Here is a 16,909-nt window from a genome sequence, read left to right as displayed (position 1 = left end):
CCCCCCATCCCTGCCTGTCTGTCTGCCTACTTGTGATCTCTGTCTGTCAAATACATTAAAAAAATCTTTTTTAAAAAATGAACCACATGTAAGCAAAATCTTAGGTATGACTTTAGTGGTTGGTACCTATTCTCTGTGATTTTGAAATGTTTCTCAAAAAGAGAAAAAGCATACATACCATTGTGGTGCTTTTTGGGGAAAAGCTTTACAGTGCCATTCTAGGTTCCTCAGAACAATAATTTCCAAAGTGCCAATAGGAAGACCTGTGTGAGACTAGCATTGTGAGAATCACCTGTCTTGCTTCTTGGAACTTACTGGATGCAAGACTTGGACTTTCTAATTCAGCATGCCTGGAGCAGGATCTGAGTTTGTTTCTCAAAAGCACCCCTGGTGATCTTGAGAACTACTATAGCCATACAGATAGATATTTAATATGCATAATTCTGTTAGGTCCATGTGATTCTGACTTAAGATTAAATCATGCTATAACACACATTTGAAAACAAAACCTCAGTGTGTCTTAGAAGCCATTCTATAGGAGTAGTATCTAATAATACATTCTTCCTATCTTTCACAATAGTTTCACAAACCTGAACTTCCCCACCATGAGGTTTAGGTGAGCAAGTAATCATTGTTGCATTCACATCGCCTGCATTTGTGCAGACAACAGATATTTCTTTAGTCTCTGCTTTGTGCTTAGTAATATGGGTTATCAGATAAACTAAACAGATACTGTTTTGCCTGAGTCAGTTTCATGTAAGTGGGTAAGAACAAAAAGCAATCATATAAGCACTCAGAGCTAAATCAGTGGGGACATTTTTGAGGATAACAGGATATTAGAATAGTCCTAAAGAATCTCCCCCAGTTACAAAGGGAAAAAATAACTTTACAGTGGAGATTACCACAACCAAGTATTGAGAGTTAATATCACCAATAATGAGGACCTCAACAGCACATACCCTCTGGTATGATGCTCTGAGGACACGGCATCACTTCTTAGTTTTCTGAAAATTAAAACCTCAATCTGATCATAAAAAAAAATTAGATAAACCCAAATTTGAGGTACATTCTACAAATTATCTAACCAATACTGACTGAAAGTGTCAGTGTCTTGAAATGTAAGGCAAAAATGAGGCACTGTCACAGATTGGAGGAAACTAAATAGTCATGACCGATAATTATATTATGTGATCCTGAATCAGATACTAAAACAGAAAAAGAACACTAGAGTGAAATTCTGATAAAGCCTGTAGTTTGTAGTGCTATATCAATGTTAATTTCCTAGTTTGATCATTGTACTATGGTTTTATAAGATATTAACATTAGGGGAAGCTAGAAGATCTTACTCAAAACGCTGTATTATTTTTGTAACTTTCTCTTCACTGAAAACTATTTCTTTTTAAAGATTTTATTTATTTATTTGACAGATAAAGATCACAAATAGGCAGAGAGGCAGGCAGAGAGAGAGAGAGAGAGGAGGAGGCAGGCTCCCTGCTGAGCAGAGAGCCTGACATGGGGCTCCATCCCATGACCCTTTCCTTTACAAATGCCTTTAATTCTCTCCCTCCTCTTTCTCAAATAAAGTCAACCATCTGCTTTCTCTGCATGTGTACCAGAACAAGTGAATCAAACTTGAGGAAAAATAACATATCAGGTGTTTGGGGATGGTAGGCATGGAGGAGGATGGAAGAGCGGTGGGACAGATTGGCTTCACTTGAAATTCACAAACACTGACGTCACTCTAAACTGAGCCCACACCAGCTCCTGCCTGGACTCCAGCAGTGATGTTGTCTCTAGCTTCTCCATCTCTATTCTTGCCTCCTCACATCTATTCTGGACACAGCAAATGATAATCACCTCTTAAAAAGAATAAAAAAGCTTCTGAAGGTTTGACCCCAATAGCTTAAATAAAACCCAGACTGTATGCCATGATGTGCATGATCTGTCTGGTTCCTGCCATCTTGGCAACTTCAGGATCTGTTGTTCCCCATTTCAACCCCAATATACCTGCTTCCTTTCAGGTTATGGTATACGCTGTGTGCTTTTCGCTCAGCCTTGGGCCTTCTTCCCTGGTTTTCAGCAGAGCTCATTCTTTCTCGTGCTTCCATCTTCGGTTCAAATGTCATTTTCTCAGAGATTCATGCCTTCCTGATCATGCTAAGGAGATTCTCCCCTCCCAGTCCCAGTATTCTTTTTTTTTTTTTTTTTTAATTTATTTGAGAGAGAGAGTGAGAAAGAGAGAGAGAGAGAGCATGAGAGGGGAGAAGGTCAGAGGGAGAAGCAGACTCCCCATGGAGCTGGGAGCCCGATGCGGGACTCGATCCCGGGACTCCGGGATCATGACCTGAGCCGAAGGCAGTCGCTTAACCAACTGAGCCACCCAGGCGCCCCCAGTCCCAGTATTCTTGATCACTTCACCACTATGTTCTGTCATAGGAATTATAGTCTGTTGTCCTATATATTTCTTGGCGAGCTTGTTTATCATCTGAATTTCCACATTTGATCATGGGGCTTTATTTGTTTTATTCATGATACATACCTAGAACCTAGTAACCTAGTAACCTGGTATAGGGCTTTGCCAATTTTTCTAGAGTTGCTTATTCTTATTGAGTTGCTTTTCTTATTACTTTGTGGAGTTCTTTGTGAAGTTAATACTTTGTCCATTACTCTTTGAGGCAAATATTTTCTCCTAGACTCACTTGTAATGTTCTTCACTGTGTCTCCTACCATAAATATGTTCTGTAGTTAAATCTGTACTTTTCCTTATAGCTTTTGAGTTATGTGCTTGACTTAAAATTTCTAAGAACATTCTTCATTACATTCTAGTTTTGTTGGTTCAATACAATTTGTCAAAAATTGTCTTTTTGACACTGATTTGAAAGAATACTTTTATCAATCGCTGAAGTCCTAAATACTAAATGCCCATATATTCATGGGTCTACTTGTAAATTCTTTCATTAAGTAGATTTATTTATTACAATGCCAATAACACCTTATTACTACCATACTTTTTTATTACATATATGATACCTGGTACAATAAGCCTCTCCCAAGTCCCTTCAATTTTTCATTTTTAAGTTTATCTACTTTTTTAGTATTTTCTCTTTAAACTTGGTCTATCAAATTCCATAAAAGCCCTGTTCAGGAGAAATATTATCTTTATAATATTGATTTTTTTTCCTTTTATCATAAATGGTCTATATTTATTTTCATCTTCCTTTAAGTATTTCATTTATATAGTATCTATTTATTAGACTTATAACTACCTGTTTTACAGTTTAGATGATTATTTTAAGTGGGGCTTTTCTTTCAATCATATTTTATAATGAGCTTTTGATTGTGTATAAGAAGACAAATACTGGGGTACCTGGATGGCTCAGTGGGTTAAGCTGCTGCCTTCAGCTCAGGTTGTGATCTCAGGGTCCTGGGATCGAGCACCACATTGGACTCTCTCCTCAGCGGGGAGCCTGCTTCCCCCTCTCTCTCTCTGCCTGCCTCTCTGCCTACTTGTGATCTTTGTCTGTCAAATAAATAAATAAAATCTTAAAAAAAAAAAAAAAAGACAAATACTTGCCTATTGGCTTTAGAGCCATTCGTTTTCGTTGAACTATTTGTACCAGTTCTAGTAATTTTTTAGTTGATCTGTCTGGGATGTTTTAGACAATCAGAGACACTTACCCCTTTCTAAAGAGCCAACATTTAGGCTCTTTATTTCTTTGTTAGAAATAGAAAAGGTCTCTAGTTGCAGGTCAGTAATAAACAAGGACTCTCATCATCCTGTTCCAGACTTCACTAGGGGAAGCTGGCTTTCTTCCTAGAATTTCAAACGAAATCTAACAACTTCTTTGAAGGTTTAGTAGAACTCACTGGAAAAAACCCAGCTGGGTCTAGGGTCTTTTGTAGGTCAAAGTCAAACTACCTTTTCCCTTCCATTTATAGTTTTTATTCTATTCAGGCTTTAAGCCTAGTTGTACATATTTGCCCAGGAAAGACTTTTTTTCACCGATTTCCTCATTTAACAATTAGAAGTAGGACATAGTATTTTGCTCCTCCAGAATTTTGGTTATACTTCCTTTCTTATCCTTGTAGTTCTTTTTTTTTTTTCTTTTAAAATCAGACAAGTTCAAAATTTGTATGAAGTTTTATCAGAATTTTAAAAACTTTAGTGTTTGGGTTAATTTAATAAATTAACCCAACCCAGATGATAAATTCCTCCTCTACCTTATTAAAAATCTTTTTCCATATTATCCTTCCATCTCTTCTATCACTTTGTATTTATTTATTTTATGGTTATAATACTATCTTAATAAAATGCTTTGGATTATTTTACTTCGATTTTTACTAAGAGCTTTTAAAACTACATTTTTTAAATAATTTTGTTGCCACATTCTATAGGTTTTAACACAGGATACTTTAGAATTTGTATTCCTTTATCCCTAAGTAATTTATAATTTCAGTTTGGGTTTCAATTTGTAGGTCATTTAGATAAATGATAAGAAAAAAAGTTAAAGCTTCTTATTGCTTAATTTCTAACTTCATTAGATTTTTCTTAGGAATGGTGCTTTCTAGGATTTGGGAGTATTTGGGGGGCCTGAGAAACTTTGAAATCTTAGTCATAGCCAATTGTAGTTACAAATGTCAGTATTTGTAAAGAATATGTTTTGCTTTGTTTTGTTTTGTTTCAAGTAGGCTCCAGTGTGGAGCCCAACATGGGGCTTGAACTCATTACTCTGAGATCAATACCTGAGCTGAAATCAAGAGTCAGACACTTAACTAACTGAGCCACCCAGGCACCCCAAGAATATATATTTTCATAAACTATGTACAGCACTTTATAACTGTCTATATAATCATACTGAGCCACTGTTATTCAAATCTTCTATTCCTTTATTTTCAACTCTTGTTTTGCAGCATCTCTTGTGGTAACATATAGCCAGAGTTTCATCTTTTTATGCAATCCAAGAGCACTTCTTTTAACAAGGAGATTTGGCCTATATACCTTTTCTGTGATTGCTGACTTATTTATAAAACTTCTGCTCTCTTTTCTGCCTTCTGTTATAATGATCAAATTTTCATTGTATTTCATTGTTGTATTTTTCTCCTAATGTTTTTATGTTATATAGCCTATATATCCTGTTATATATCCCATCATCCAGTTATATATCCTATATCCTATCCTATTTGTACATCTAATTAAACACATAAAACACGTATTACTTAGTCTTCCATCAATATGTAGAATTCATAAGCCTTTCCTCATGCAAAGAAAAAAAAATACTTACGTTACTTCCTGTCCCCCTCTCTTCCTTGTGCCTTTTCTAGCACTAACATCCTCTTGATGTTAATTTGATCACACTGATTCTTAATTAAAAAAGATAACAATCCATCATATTTTTGACTATAAATGTCACTATCTTCTTTGTTCACAATTATTCTGATATCTTCTCTCTTCCTTTTTCTTGGATTCATTATTTGTTTGACAGGAGCTGGTTTTGTGGTAATTTTTTTTCAGGAATGATCTTAGAACTCAAAGGAAAGTGATAAAGTTGGCTCTGCAGCCAGCTTGTCTCTAAGGTTGAAGTGGGGCACATATGCCCCCAGGTACAGTATAATTTCCAGAAGCACTTCCTGGGCTCCACAGCCTTAGTAAATCTCTTCTGTCAAAAAAAAGTTCTTGGGCTCTATTCTGGGAACAAAGGCCCAATCAGCTGGTCCCTCTCTTCTTCCTGTGCTGTCTTTATTTCAGTTCCATTAGACTCTGTCTAGTTTCTTCCTCCAAGCACAATACTAGATGTCTTATATGGTTATATTGATTAATCTTCTTTTGATTTAGCAACTTTTACTAGTCCCACCCCATGCTCTTCCTGAGGAAAAAAAGGCTAAAAGAGTTAAATAATGCTCAAGCTAGTTAGCAGGTGGGTTATAGTTTGAGCCCAAGTAGTCTCACCCCAAATCTGCCCTCACAAGAAGAAAACCTTTGAGAGTACCAGCTTTCAATGACAAGATAATTTAGTGAAACTAGTTTATAAATAAGACAATAGTCAACTTTCATCTTTTACCAAGCATTAATTACATATTGAGAAGGCTAGAAGCTGTCCCTGACATCCAGGAGCTGGCATGGCACTCAGAGTTAGGACTTGGTATGCTCCTTTTGGAAGCAGCTTCACGTAATATCAACATCAAAAAGGTCATTCTGGGGTGGCTGGGTGGCTCAGTGGGTTGAGCCGCTGCCTTTGGCTCAGGTCATGATCTCAGGGTCCTGGGATCGAGTCCCGCATCGGGCTCTCTGCTCAGCAGGGAGCCTGCTTCCTCCTCTCTCTCTCTCTGCCTGCCTCTCTGCCTACTTGTGATCTCTCTCTGTCAAATAAATAAATAAAATCTTTTAAAATAAATAAATAAATAAATAAATAAATAAATAAAAAGGTCATTCTGCAACTGTGATGGATCCTGACCAAAAGAAGAGCACTCCTTAATATGTCTGAGCAGACACAAGAACCTCCTCTAAACTAATGTGACCAGATACCCCCAATTCCTAGCAAATTTTTGTGACTGCCACTTCTTTATTGCTTACCATTACAATTAATTGCTCAGGTCTTGCTCCTTTTAGGTAAGATTAAGATACCTGCCTCCTGATAACATTGAACCCAGAACAGAGCCCTACTTCTTCAAAGCCTCATCCTGTCACCTGATACAGACCCAAATCCTAGCATGGTCTGGTGTCTTCTTACCAATGGGGCCCAAAGTTTTTCCCACAGAGTGGCTAGGCAGTTTGGAATTCACCTAATAAGAAAGGGGAAATAATTGAGGCTTTTAGAATAGGGTAGAGACATGATTAAAGTTGTGTTTTAGGAAACGGAATCTGATAAAACATGTAAGGCAACCAAAAGAAAAAGACAGTGGGCAAAGACGGTAATGAAGCCATTCCAGTAGTCCAGGGGACCACAAGGAGACAGAAGCCATAATGCAGGTGGCACGTGATAAATACCTATATTTAGGAAATATATTGGGGAAATGAAAATGAATTAACATGCACTAGGACATCTATAGGAAGAATCAATAGTGGGTAGAGATTTTGACACGGTATTAACCATCAGCACTAGGCAGGGATCCTCTCAGATCAGATCTCCCATTAAATATTCAGTCTTATTCTGAACAAAATAGATAGGAGCTTTTTGTATCTATAAGTTCACTTCATTAACATAAGATAGAAAGTTATGAATAGGATGACTTTGGATTCACCTTACTTGGATTATAAAATGTGAAGTTGGATTTAAGCCTACCATATGGATAAGGGATCGATTTAGCCCTTAAGTGTCTTTTGGAAGCTCCCATGAAGGGCATTAGAAGTTTTGTGAGCATATTAGAAGGCAAACTTGGGGCCTAAGTGTGCATATTCAGCAGACCTGCCTGGATCCTCCACTCTAGGAAACTAAAATAGACGAAGATGTGCCTCCTAGGAGTTAATCATACTATTATTCAAATGGAAATAAAAGAGATGCATGGCTCTAGTGGTGGAAATGAAGTAAACTTCCCAACATTGCAACAGACAGGCTAAGCTCAGGGTGGTGCTTGACACTTTAGGAACAGGAACGTCCTGTTTTGGAATGAACTTGGTTCCAAGAGCTTTTTCAACTGGGGTTTTAAGAACTGAGTGCCTTCTCCCCTACAAATATTAGAAATAGTATCTAGGAATAGAGTACAGCCCAGAGAGGTCATGAAAGCCCACGGACCCTATAGTAAATTTAACTGTGATACTAAACCCACTGTTGGACCTGGAAGAGGATGGCATTCAGATATGATGAAAATCAGAGGAAGCTAACATACTTCCTCAGTTTTTTGGCTTTTTTTTTTTTTTCATCTACTATAGGCAAAATTTAGATCTTGGTGGGAAGAAACATATTCATTTACTCCCATCCTACGTGAGCCCCTATCACTGATTAAATAGGCTGATAATTCAAACCTATCTCTACATCTATCCAAAAGACATTATTAGAAAGATGATTACCACCCTCAAAATAAGCTACCATTCAAAATTATAAATGCTGAGATTTTACTCAAGTGTTTTAAATCATTTAAATCCCAACATCCTCCCTTTGATATTTTTTTTTAAAGGACAGCCAAAGGCTTATTAACTATTACTTCAAATGCTCAAATCCACCAGTAATATTGATTAATAGAAAAGGCCATCCTGAAAAGTGCCACATTTGACTTTTTATAAATAAGTAATTAGAGAGAGTAAAAATAGTGGTGAAAAGTACACCAGGGTTAGACACCTATTTCTACCCTCTGCTTTCATGCTCAAGAATCCTAGAACTAATTCTAAATTGTGAAATGAATCTGTCCCCAGCCAGTGTAGCAGACTTAATGCACCATTAATCTGGTCTGCTCTCAGCTGCCAATTGAAATAGTCACAGTCATTCGATTTTTAAGGAAAAGACAGTACTGCAGAAGTACATTCCAGAGGTCTTTTCATAAAAGCCATCCTGTGTGCTCCATCTGCACACGCAATCTGCTTGTGTATTTCCAGCCAGCTTGCATGGGCAGATTAATGCGTACAATTAGAAAGCAACCTCACAGGCATTCAATAAACTGCCTTCATTATTACACTCAGGAGAGTCCCTTTGGATGTCAATAAAAGCCTAGTTTTCTGCCTGTTAGCTAAATAATTGACAACACTAAAAATAATCAGAAGCAAATGAACAAAGTCAGGAATAAGGTGTTAAAAAAGAGCACATTAAGATTCTCATGGTGGTGCCCCAGGATGCTATCAGGAGCTTTTTCTCCAGCAGCCTGGATTTACAGTCTGCTCAAGTCCATGGATGCACTTCTGTACAAAAAAAAAAAAAAAAAAAAAACACCCACTGTTCCTGGTCTGCTACTTGAACCACATATCACAGCATGCTGAAACTAGCAAGGACATGAGATATTGACTAGTTTGAAAGAATTTCTTACCTGTGTTTCTATGTTGTGTTGCTTGGTTTGACAGCTTCAGGAGAATCTAATTCTTTTGGTGGTGGAAGGGGACATTGGGGAATGGGGAATAGCCTGGTGGGTCTGGTGAAATTTTTGTGTTATTAGAATTCAAACAGCTCCCCTAGACAATTTTTGAACCATTAACCGATTATAAGAAGGTATGATAGAGGTTTGTGATACAGAGAGTAACCATGTTTTCCAAGAAGTCCCTTTCATATTCCTAGCTATGTAATGATCATTCATTTCATGAGTTATTAGTCTTTCAATTTCAAAAATAGTTCAATACAAAATATTCTTTAAAAAAATCACAAATTGTTTTTTTTTTTTTAAGTTTCTCAGTAGGCTTTAAAAATCAATTTGAGATACTTCTCACTTTTAGTTAACTTCTTTTTTCCGGTTAACTGGGACTTCATGATAAGCAGAAGAAAGAGCATGAGTGAAATGTGCGTGTAATTGAATTCAGCTCCACTGATGGTATAGGAGGTGGTTGAGGGTAAAACTTTTTTTTTTTTCCTTCAGAGAAAAAGAGTGATTGATCTCTAGTATTTAGTAAAACACAACTCAAGAAGGTGGAGACTATGAAAGAAAGGTGATTGGGTGACATAATGTCCCATTTCCTTTAGATTATAACAATCTCTCATCCTTCAACTTACCATGTTTAAAACTCTCCAGAGAATGGGCTTGTTCAAATTCCTGGTCCTGTACCTGGGACCCCCTCATTGGTAAGCAGCTCTTCCCTTCTCCAGTGAAACTGGGATGATGTAGGATAAATACATTTGTCTTTATTGTCTCTCTAGCCTACAGCCACCCTCATGGCATCCCCTTATCTCTTTCAACTCCTCCGGTTGACCTAGAAATACTCTCATTAACCCTCTACCAATGAATAGAAAGGAAATAATATATTAACAGCCTTGATCTACTACCTCCCTCCTGCCATCTCTCTCTAAGACAATTTCTCCTGGTGGGTAGATTCCTACCAGTTCCCTCACCCCCATACAAGTTTTAGAAGAACAGTGGGGAAAAACAAGCTATGGATTTTATGACTCAAATAAGGGCAATGTATATTTTAACTTAAAAAAGATAATGTCGGGACGCCTGGGTGGCTCAGTTGGTTAAGCAGCTGCCTTCGGCTCAGGTCATGATCCCAGCGTACTGGGATCGAGTCCCACATCGGGCTCCTTGCTCCGCAGGGAGCCTGCTTCTCCCTCTGACTCTGCCTTCCACTCTGTCTGCCTGTGCTCGCTCTCACTCTCTTACAAATAAATAAATAAAATCTTTAAAAAAAAAAAAAAAAAAGATAATGTCAAAAAAAAAAAAAAAAGATAATGTCACTCATTGGCATTTCTACCCAACCCATTCCGTCTCCCATTTTCTGGCCTGTGTAGCAGAGGCCCAAGTACCTTTGTGCTAAGACACAAAGTAAAGCATTGAGAAACTTCTTCCCACTCCTCCCTTGGAAACTTAAAGCAAGAAAGAGCTGCTTAGGATAGAGACAGAATAATTGCAGTGGAAAACCAGAGGATGTGACATACATTAGGTTGTCATATATGCTCACCCCAACATTAGGATGATCTTAAATTCTGAAAATGAGGTACAACAATGGGAAAAGAGAATAGGACAGTCAGATAATCTATCCGAAAGTGGAGGCCAACTGCCACTTCTGGGTGGGACCAGAATGGTCTCTACATAACAGTCACTACAAAATAGAAACTGTCTGATCCACTCAACAAGGATCTCTGCACAAAGTTTCATTTCTGTCTCCACAAAATTCAGGCACTTGTATATGCCATTTATGTAAAATATTTTATTTAATCCTTATAAATGGTCTATGGGAGAGATACTGTCATCCCTATTTAAAAAAAAAAAAAATGAGGTTCCATACACTGTCCAAGGTCACAGCTGGGGAATGGAGCTAGGACTTTGAATCCAGATATGCTTGGTTTTAATGCTACCACATTTGGAATTAACCTATGTTAATTTCTAGGGGGTGTATGTATATAGTCTAAAGTTATAATAAAAAATACAGGTTTTGGCTTTTTCTGTTCTTTTAAGCACCTTACAGGTCATCTAGCTACTTAGAGTTAGGACAGGAGCTTATCTTTAAAGCCTGTATAATGGAGTAGATTACCTACATCATATAGCACATTTTGCCCTATACATAGTAGCTGTTGATATTCACAAGTCTTACTAGAAAAAGTACCTTTGTGGATGACCACCAATTGGAAATTTTGCCAATAATTGCTAAATTATTCCTCAATTTTTGTCTACAAAAATACAAGTGTGACTAGTCCTCAGTACATTAGATAAACCCCTGGTTAGTTTCAATTCTGCTTGGGTACTTCTTCTCAAATATCATCTTCCTTATATGAGTGTTTTGAAAGTCAGTATTATCAGAAGTACCTTGGATCACCAAAGAATAAGCCATCCTAGTTATTTACAGTGGGGAATTTCTCAAATTTAGCAGTAGTATTTCAAATCGACTGACTACTGAAGAATACTCTGTGAACCTCAGAATCTCACTTACATAATGACAGAATTTAATTACATAATATAATAGCCAATAATCCAATATCAGAGGTCCTAAAAATCAGCTAGAATTTAAAAGCAGAATAAGCATTATTCTTACAAAGGTACAAAGTTCTGAAAGACACAAACTTACTATTGCCGGTGCTCTCTAAATGCTTCTCTTCTGAGGTTTTCTTGAAGCCTTTTTTTCTCCTCTAGTTTATTGCTCTGAAATTGCAAATATCAAAATGCCACCTGTTAGGGAAGCTTTAAGCAGAATCATGGTGTTAAAGTTACCCAAGGTCCAAAATCCTAAGGTTCAAGTGGCCCCAGCAGTCCAAGATGGTACCTACCAGGGCTTCCAAGATGTGACCTCTCAACCCATGGGCACTGTTTACTGGAAGCCAGGAGTCCCCAGATTCCTGCCATGGCTCCCTCTCCCAACTTGACTGGATAATCACAGAATCATTATTCACATTTTTATTCTGTAGTTCAAATGATGGCAACGTTTATATTTTAAGAAGTGTTTTCAAGATGGTTTAAGGGAAACATGAAATTTCCACAGCAAGTATGTTAAATGAAAATTATAAGAAATTATAAGAAATGGCTAAGTAGTTCATAAAAAACACATTCCACTAAAGCATTCAGAAAGATTTTCAATAAGCCAACTCAACTCCCTCCTGACTTAGAATCAGATATTTAAACCTATTGAGAGACTGAACAGCAAATGTCATAAAAAATGGAATGGAAAGAGTTATTTTTTTTAATTCATTGTTTGGTGAATCTAGAAACAAAGGACTTCATATTTGATATTACTGTCACCAAGGACCTGGCATATTTTAATCCAATGCAAATAACCCTGGAGCTTTTTGTTCACTATGACATAACTGTCATTTTTTTAAAAAAAAAAAAAACTTGCCTATGGAAAACAAGTGAAGTTCCTAGAAAGCAAGTTTAATGTGGAGCTGAAACAACACAGGGGAGACTTGAAGTTTTAAATGAATCCGAGGGAGACAGCAAGCGGCTGGGTTTGCTTTAATAAAAAGAGTTGGATTTGCCTCGCAGGAAGACCTGTGAAAAGGGAATAATGGAAAGCTTCACTTCTAAACCCTGACGTAAGTTTGGCTCCATCTTTTAAAGAAGGGGAAAAACTGTTGATGTTGTTCATTTAAAAGTCTCCATTCACACAGAACCACTTACTAGTCCCATTTTGAAAAGTAAAATGGAGGTTTCAGTTTCAGAAAAAAAAAAAACAAAGAAAATTTACTACAAAAAGAATCAATTATAATACAAAGCAATTGGATTTTTAATGAAACAAGTTCTAGGAAGCAAACTAACAGAGAATTATAAAGCCAAATCAACTGGCTCTCAACCTAGAAAAAAAATTCCTGATTCATGAGGCCAAAATGATCAATTGTGATGAGCCCCTACATCTCTGGAAAAAAGCAGGGGGCAATAAAATGCAGCAAGCAAGCAGGAAGGATTCATTAAACCACTATTAGGAATGCTACTTTGAAAATGGTGAGAAAACCACACAAGCATCTGGAGACCAGGGCCGGGTTCCTTTAGCAAGGTCAAAAATTGGAAACCCAGTTTTGATCTCTTCACTAAAAGATTATCATTGAATTCAACTCAGTAGCTAAATTCTGTCCAGAAAGGTTTATCAGTTAGAAGGTGATGGAGAAGTATTTTGCAAAATAACCAGCATAGTTAAAAAATTATATTCAATACCTATTAATGTAGGAGCTATTTATTATACTAATCTGAATACTTACATTTAGTCATACTGTTTCTTTCTTTCCATTTAATAGAGAATTAAGGAGTCATCCAACCCCCCGCCCCCCCACACACACACATGCAAAATATAAAATATCTAGGGGCACCTGGGTGGCTCAGTTGGTTAAGTGTTCAACTCTTGGTTATGGCTCAGGGCATGATCTCAGGGTCATGAGACTGAACCCCACATGGGGCTCCGTGCTGGGCATGGAGCCTGCTGAAGATTCTCTCTCTCTTCTGCCTGTCCCCACGGTGCATATATGCACATATACTCTAATTAAAATATTTAAGAGCATGGGGTCTAAAAGTAAAAATTATGTAACCAGCTCCATATCCACCATCACTTGAATAACCTTCATCAAATCATTTAATATTACTAAATCTCATTTGTTAAACATTTATCAAATGTCTGCTTGGTACTGTGGTAAATGCTGAGAATACAGATATGGACAGAACAGTGCCTCCTCTGGAAAATTTCAGAGGCTACTTGGGAACACAGACAAGAAAGCAATGATGGCAGTATATAAAATATGTTGGAGGATAGAGGTTTGCAAATAATATGAACAGAGAAAAAGTACAGAAGTAGGTCATCAGACACATTAATTTAGTGTCCACTAAGTGGCAGACCCCATCCTGGGCACAGGAGCCAAGTTGATTAATATTCAGAACGTGGTTTCTAACTTCGGGTTCATGAGTGAACTCTATGTTAAAAGTAGGCTAATTTGGGGGCACCTGGGTGGCTCAGTGGGTTAAGCCTCAGCCTTTTCTCAGGGTCCTGATCACAATCTCAGGGTCCTGGGATGGAGCCCCATGTCGGCCTCTCTGCACAGCAGGGAGGCTACTTCCCCCTCTCACTCTGTCTACTTGTGATCTCTCTCTCTCTCTGTCAAATAAATAAACAAAATCTTAAAAAAAAAAAAAAAAAGTATGCTCATTTTTACAGAGAGTGGGTTCATCCACAGCTTTCTTCAGATTCACCAAGCGGCTGGTGACCAAATTGAAGGATAAGAACCATGGACTAATGAGAGGTAGAAATCCAAGACAGAGAATAATCTTAGCAAGTTTTCCAGGAAGAGGAGCTGATGGGAGCAGGGCTACTCCACTCCATTACACAGGTTGCTCATTACTCGGTGGGGTGAGGTTGGCGGGGGGCGGGGGGGGGGGGGCAGCAAAGGAATTGCAGAGGCTAAAAGAGGGCTGGCATTCAGCTCACCAAGCCCTAAATCCCAGCACAGGGTGCTTCAGCACAGTGTGGGCCTTTTTCTATGAACCACAAAAGTACTATCAGTCACCAACCTGAGCACCCACAAAACTGACTGGATGAAGAATCCACTTCTAATTTGCACCACGGCAGTGATGAGCAAGTAGGGGCCCTGGGTAGGAAAGGGATGTTCCCATAACTTGCAATATTTTCAGTAAACAAAGGCATGAGAGAATAAAGCTGTTTAGGGAACCCTAAGAAGCTACTGAATAAATTGAAAGGTGTTTGTAGTGACATGATGGAAGATAAGGTCGAGAAAATGGGAAGGGGTGGTTATAGAGGAATTTATATGCCAAGTAAAGGAGTTTGGACTTCATTAAAGGCCATGATGAGACACTATGTTATTCTAAGCAGGAGAGTAAGCAGCTCACTCCAAAAGCAATGTGGAGAATAAACTGCAGGAAGGACCACAAATATAAAAACCAATGGAGTGGTTCTCAGAGTAATCCAGGCCATAAATTATGAGTCCCAGATTAAGGCAACAGGGACAGAGAAGGATCAGCAAACTCTCAAAAAAATGCAGGGAACAGAAATAATAGGAGAGGGGAAAAAAGATAATAGGAGATAGACTATATCAATGAAGGATGAGTGAGGAGGCAAGCAGGACTAGGACAGGAGGATGGCCATTAGGAGCAACAGAATGAACAGAAGTTTAGTTTTGAACCTACTGGATTTGGGATCTACTTGTGGTACATCTTAGAGAGAAGTATCAAGCATACAGTAGAATGCATGGTTCTGGGATTCAGGAATATAGGCTAGAGATACAGATTTCAGAAATCACCAGCACAAGCAATAACTAACCCTTAAATGTGGAAATGTGAGGACTTTCACCTAAGACTATGGTTGGACAGGTACAGGGATAAGAGAAGACCAACAGATAGGACTGGGACGGAACATCCATAGTAAAAAACATGTGGGATGGGAGAGGATCTGGAATTCCAGAGGGTGGACTTCGAAGGACAGAGTACTTAACAGCTCCAATATTACAAAAGAGTTTAAGCAAGCTAGAAATTAGAGTCTCCATTAGTTGGTTTTTTTTTTTTAAGATTTTATTTATTTATTTGACAGACAGAGATCACAAGTAGGCAGAGAGGCAGGCAGAGAGAGAGGAGGAAGCAGGCTCCCCGCTGAGCAGAGAGCCCGATGTGGGGCTCGATCCCAGGACCCTGAGATCATGACCTGAGCCGAAGGCAGAGGCTTAACCCACTGAGCCACCCAGGTGCGCCCCCCCCACATTGGGTTTTTTAAATTAAATCAGTCAGCCCACCAAGGAACAAATAGAGGTGAGAACTCAAAGGCTGGGCAGGTGTCTAAGCCAGCTGCACCCAGCATCACCTAAGGGGCATTTTTAAATACAAGAGATTCTTTGGTTCAGATGACTTCCACCAGTTGGTCCATAGACCGGCATTTGGGAACCAAATGTGGTAGAGAGGCTTTTGAGCAGTTAAGCCAGGATACTTGGCAGGGAGGAGTTGAAAGCAAGCCAGAACAGAGGGAGACATTTTGTTTTTAAGAGAACTGAGTAGGATCATATTCCAAGAGACAGAACGGTTGGGGGGCAGGAGAGTAACAAGAAAAAAGGGAGCTTAATGGTTGGAGCAAGAAGGTTGCTAAGGAGATGGAAGGGAAGAAGAGATAATAAACACAAGTGGAAGAATCCATCGTAGCAATGAACACAAGCACTTTCTTATTCCTCCTGAGATGGGGTGGGGGGTAGAAAGAGCAAAGGAACAGTACAGAAACAGAAAAATAAAGGTTCTTATGGCCTGACACTTTTTTCCCCAGAAGGTAAGAGAAGAGATCATGACCTGAAAAATGAAAGAAGAGGGTAAGAGGTGAGGGGAGGAAGATCTCGGTAATTAGAGGTGGGCCGGGCCTACAAAGTGAAGCACTACACTGAGGGCATCGTTAGAGACCCAGCTGAGAGGGAAGCCCACGATCTGCTAGGGCAAAAAAAAGAAAACCCACAAAAGCACATGTGTTTGCTTTCTCTAGCAATCTCATTCAGAAGGGTTTAGTAAAAATGAAATAATTGAACTTATTCGTGTGTAAAATAATTCTTTGCCTTCCACGCACCAGCTTGATACAATAAAGTCAAATGAGATAGTGTTAAAGCACTTCGCTACATCTATAATTAATTAGGTTAGGACACCCCAACTCAGTGATTACTACGTGCTGGGCATTGTAGGAAGGCCTCTGCACATATTGTATCCCTTAAGCTTTCTGTTCCATTATATTATTATTATTACACCCTTTTTACAGATAAGGAAATGGACATTTTTCCTAGTTTCTAAAAACAATATTGCAATAAATAATAATAATAATGCAATAAATGTGGTTTTACCCTGTAATCTTTCTTAAACTGTTAGCCCTGGCTGCTACTTGCTTCCTAGA

The 16,909-nt window shown here is 38.4% G+C and overlaps 1 protein-coding gene across 4 annotated transcripts in view; it reads right to left on the bottom strand.

Moving 5' to 3' along the window:
- Positions 1 to 16,909, bottom strand: part of EPSTI1 (epithelial stromal interaction 1) — a 91,024-nt gene that overhangs the window by 45,338 nt on the left and 28,777 nt on the right. For all 4 annotated transcript variants that reach the window (XM_082701376.1, XM_082701375.1, XM_082701377.1 and 1 more), the window contains one exon: positions 11,633 to 11,706. In XM_082701376.1, coding sequence (XP_082557502.1) covers positions 11,633 to 11,706 — 74 coding nt within the window. The remainder of the gene's footprint in view (positions 1 to 11,632; positions 11,707 to 16,909) is intronic.

Source organism: Mustela nivalis (genome assembly GCF_964662115.1).
Source record: "Mustela nivalis genome assembly, chromosome: 15".
NCBI lineage: Eukaryota > Metazoa > Chordata > Mammalia > Carnivora > Mustelidae > Mustela > Mustela nivalis.
Note: the sequence above shows the minus strand (reverse complement) of the source record. Positions and strands in the feature narration are given on the sequence as shown.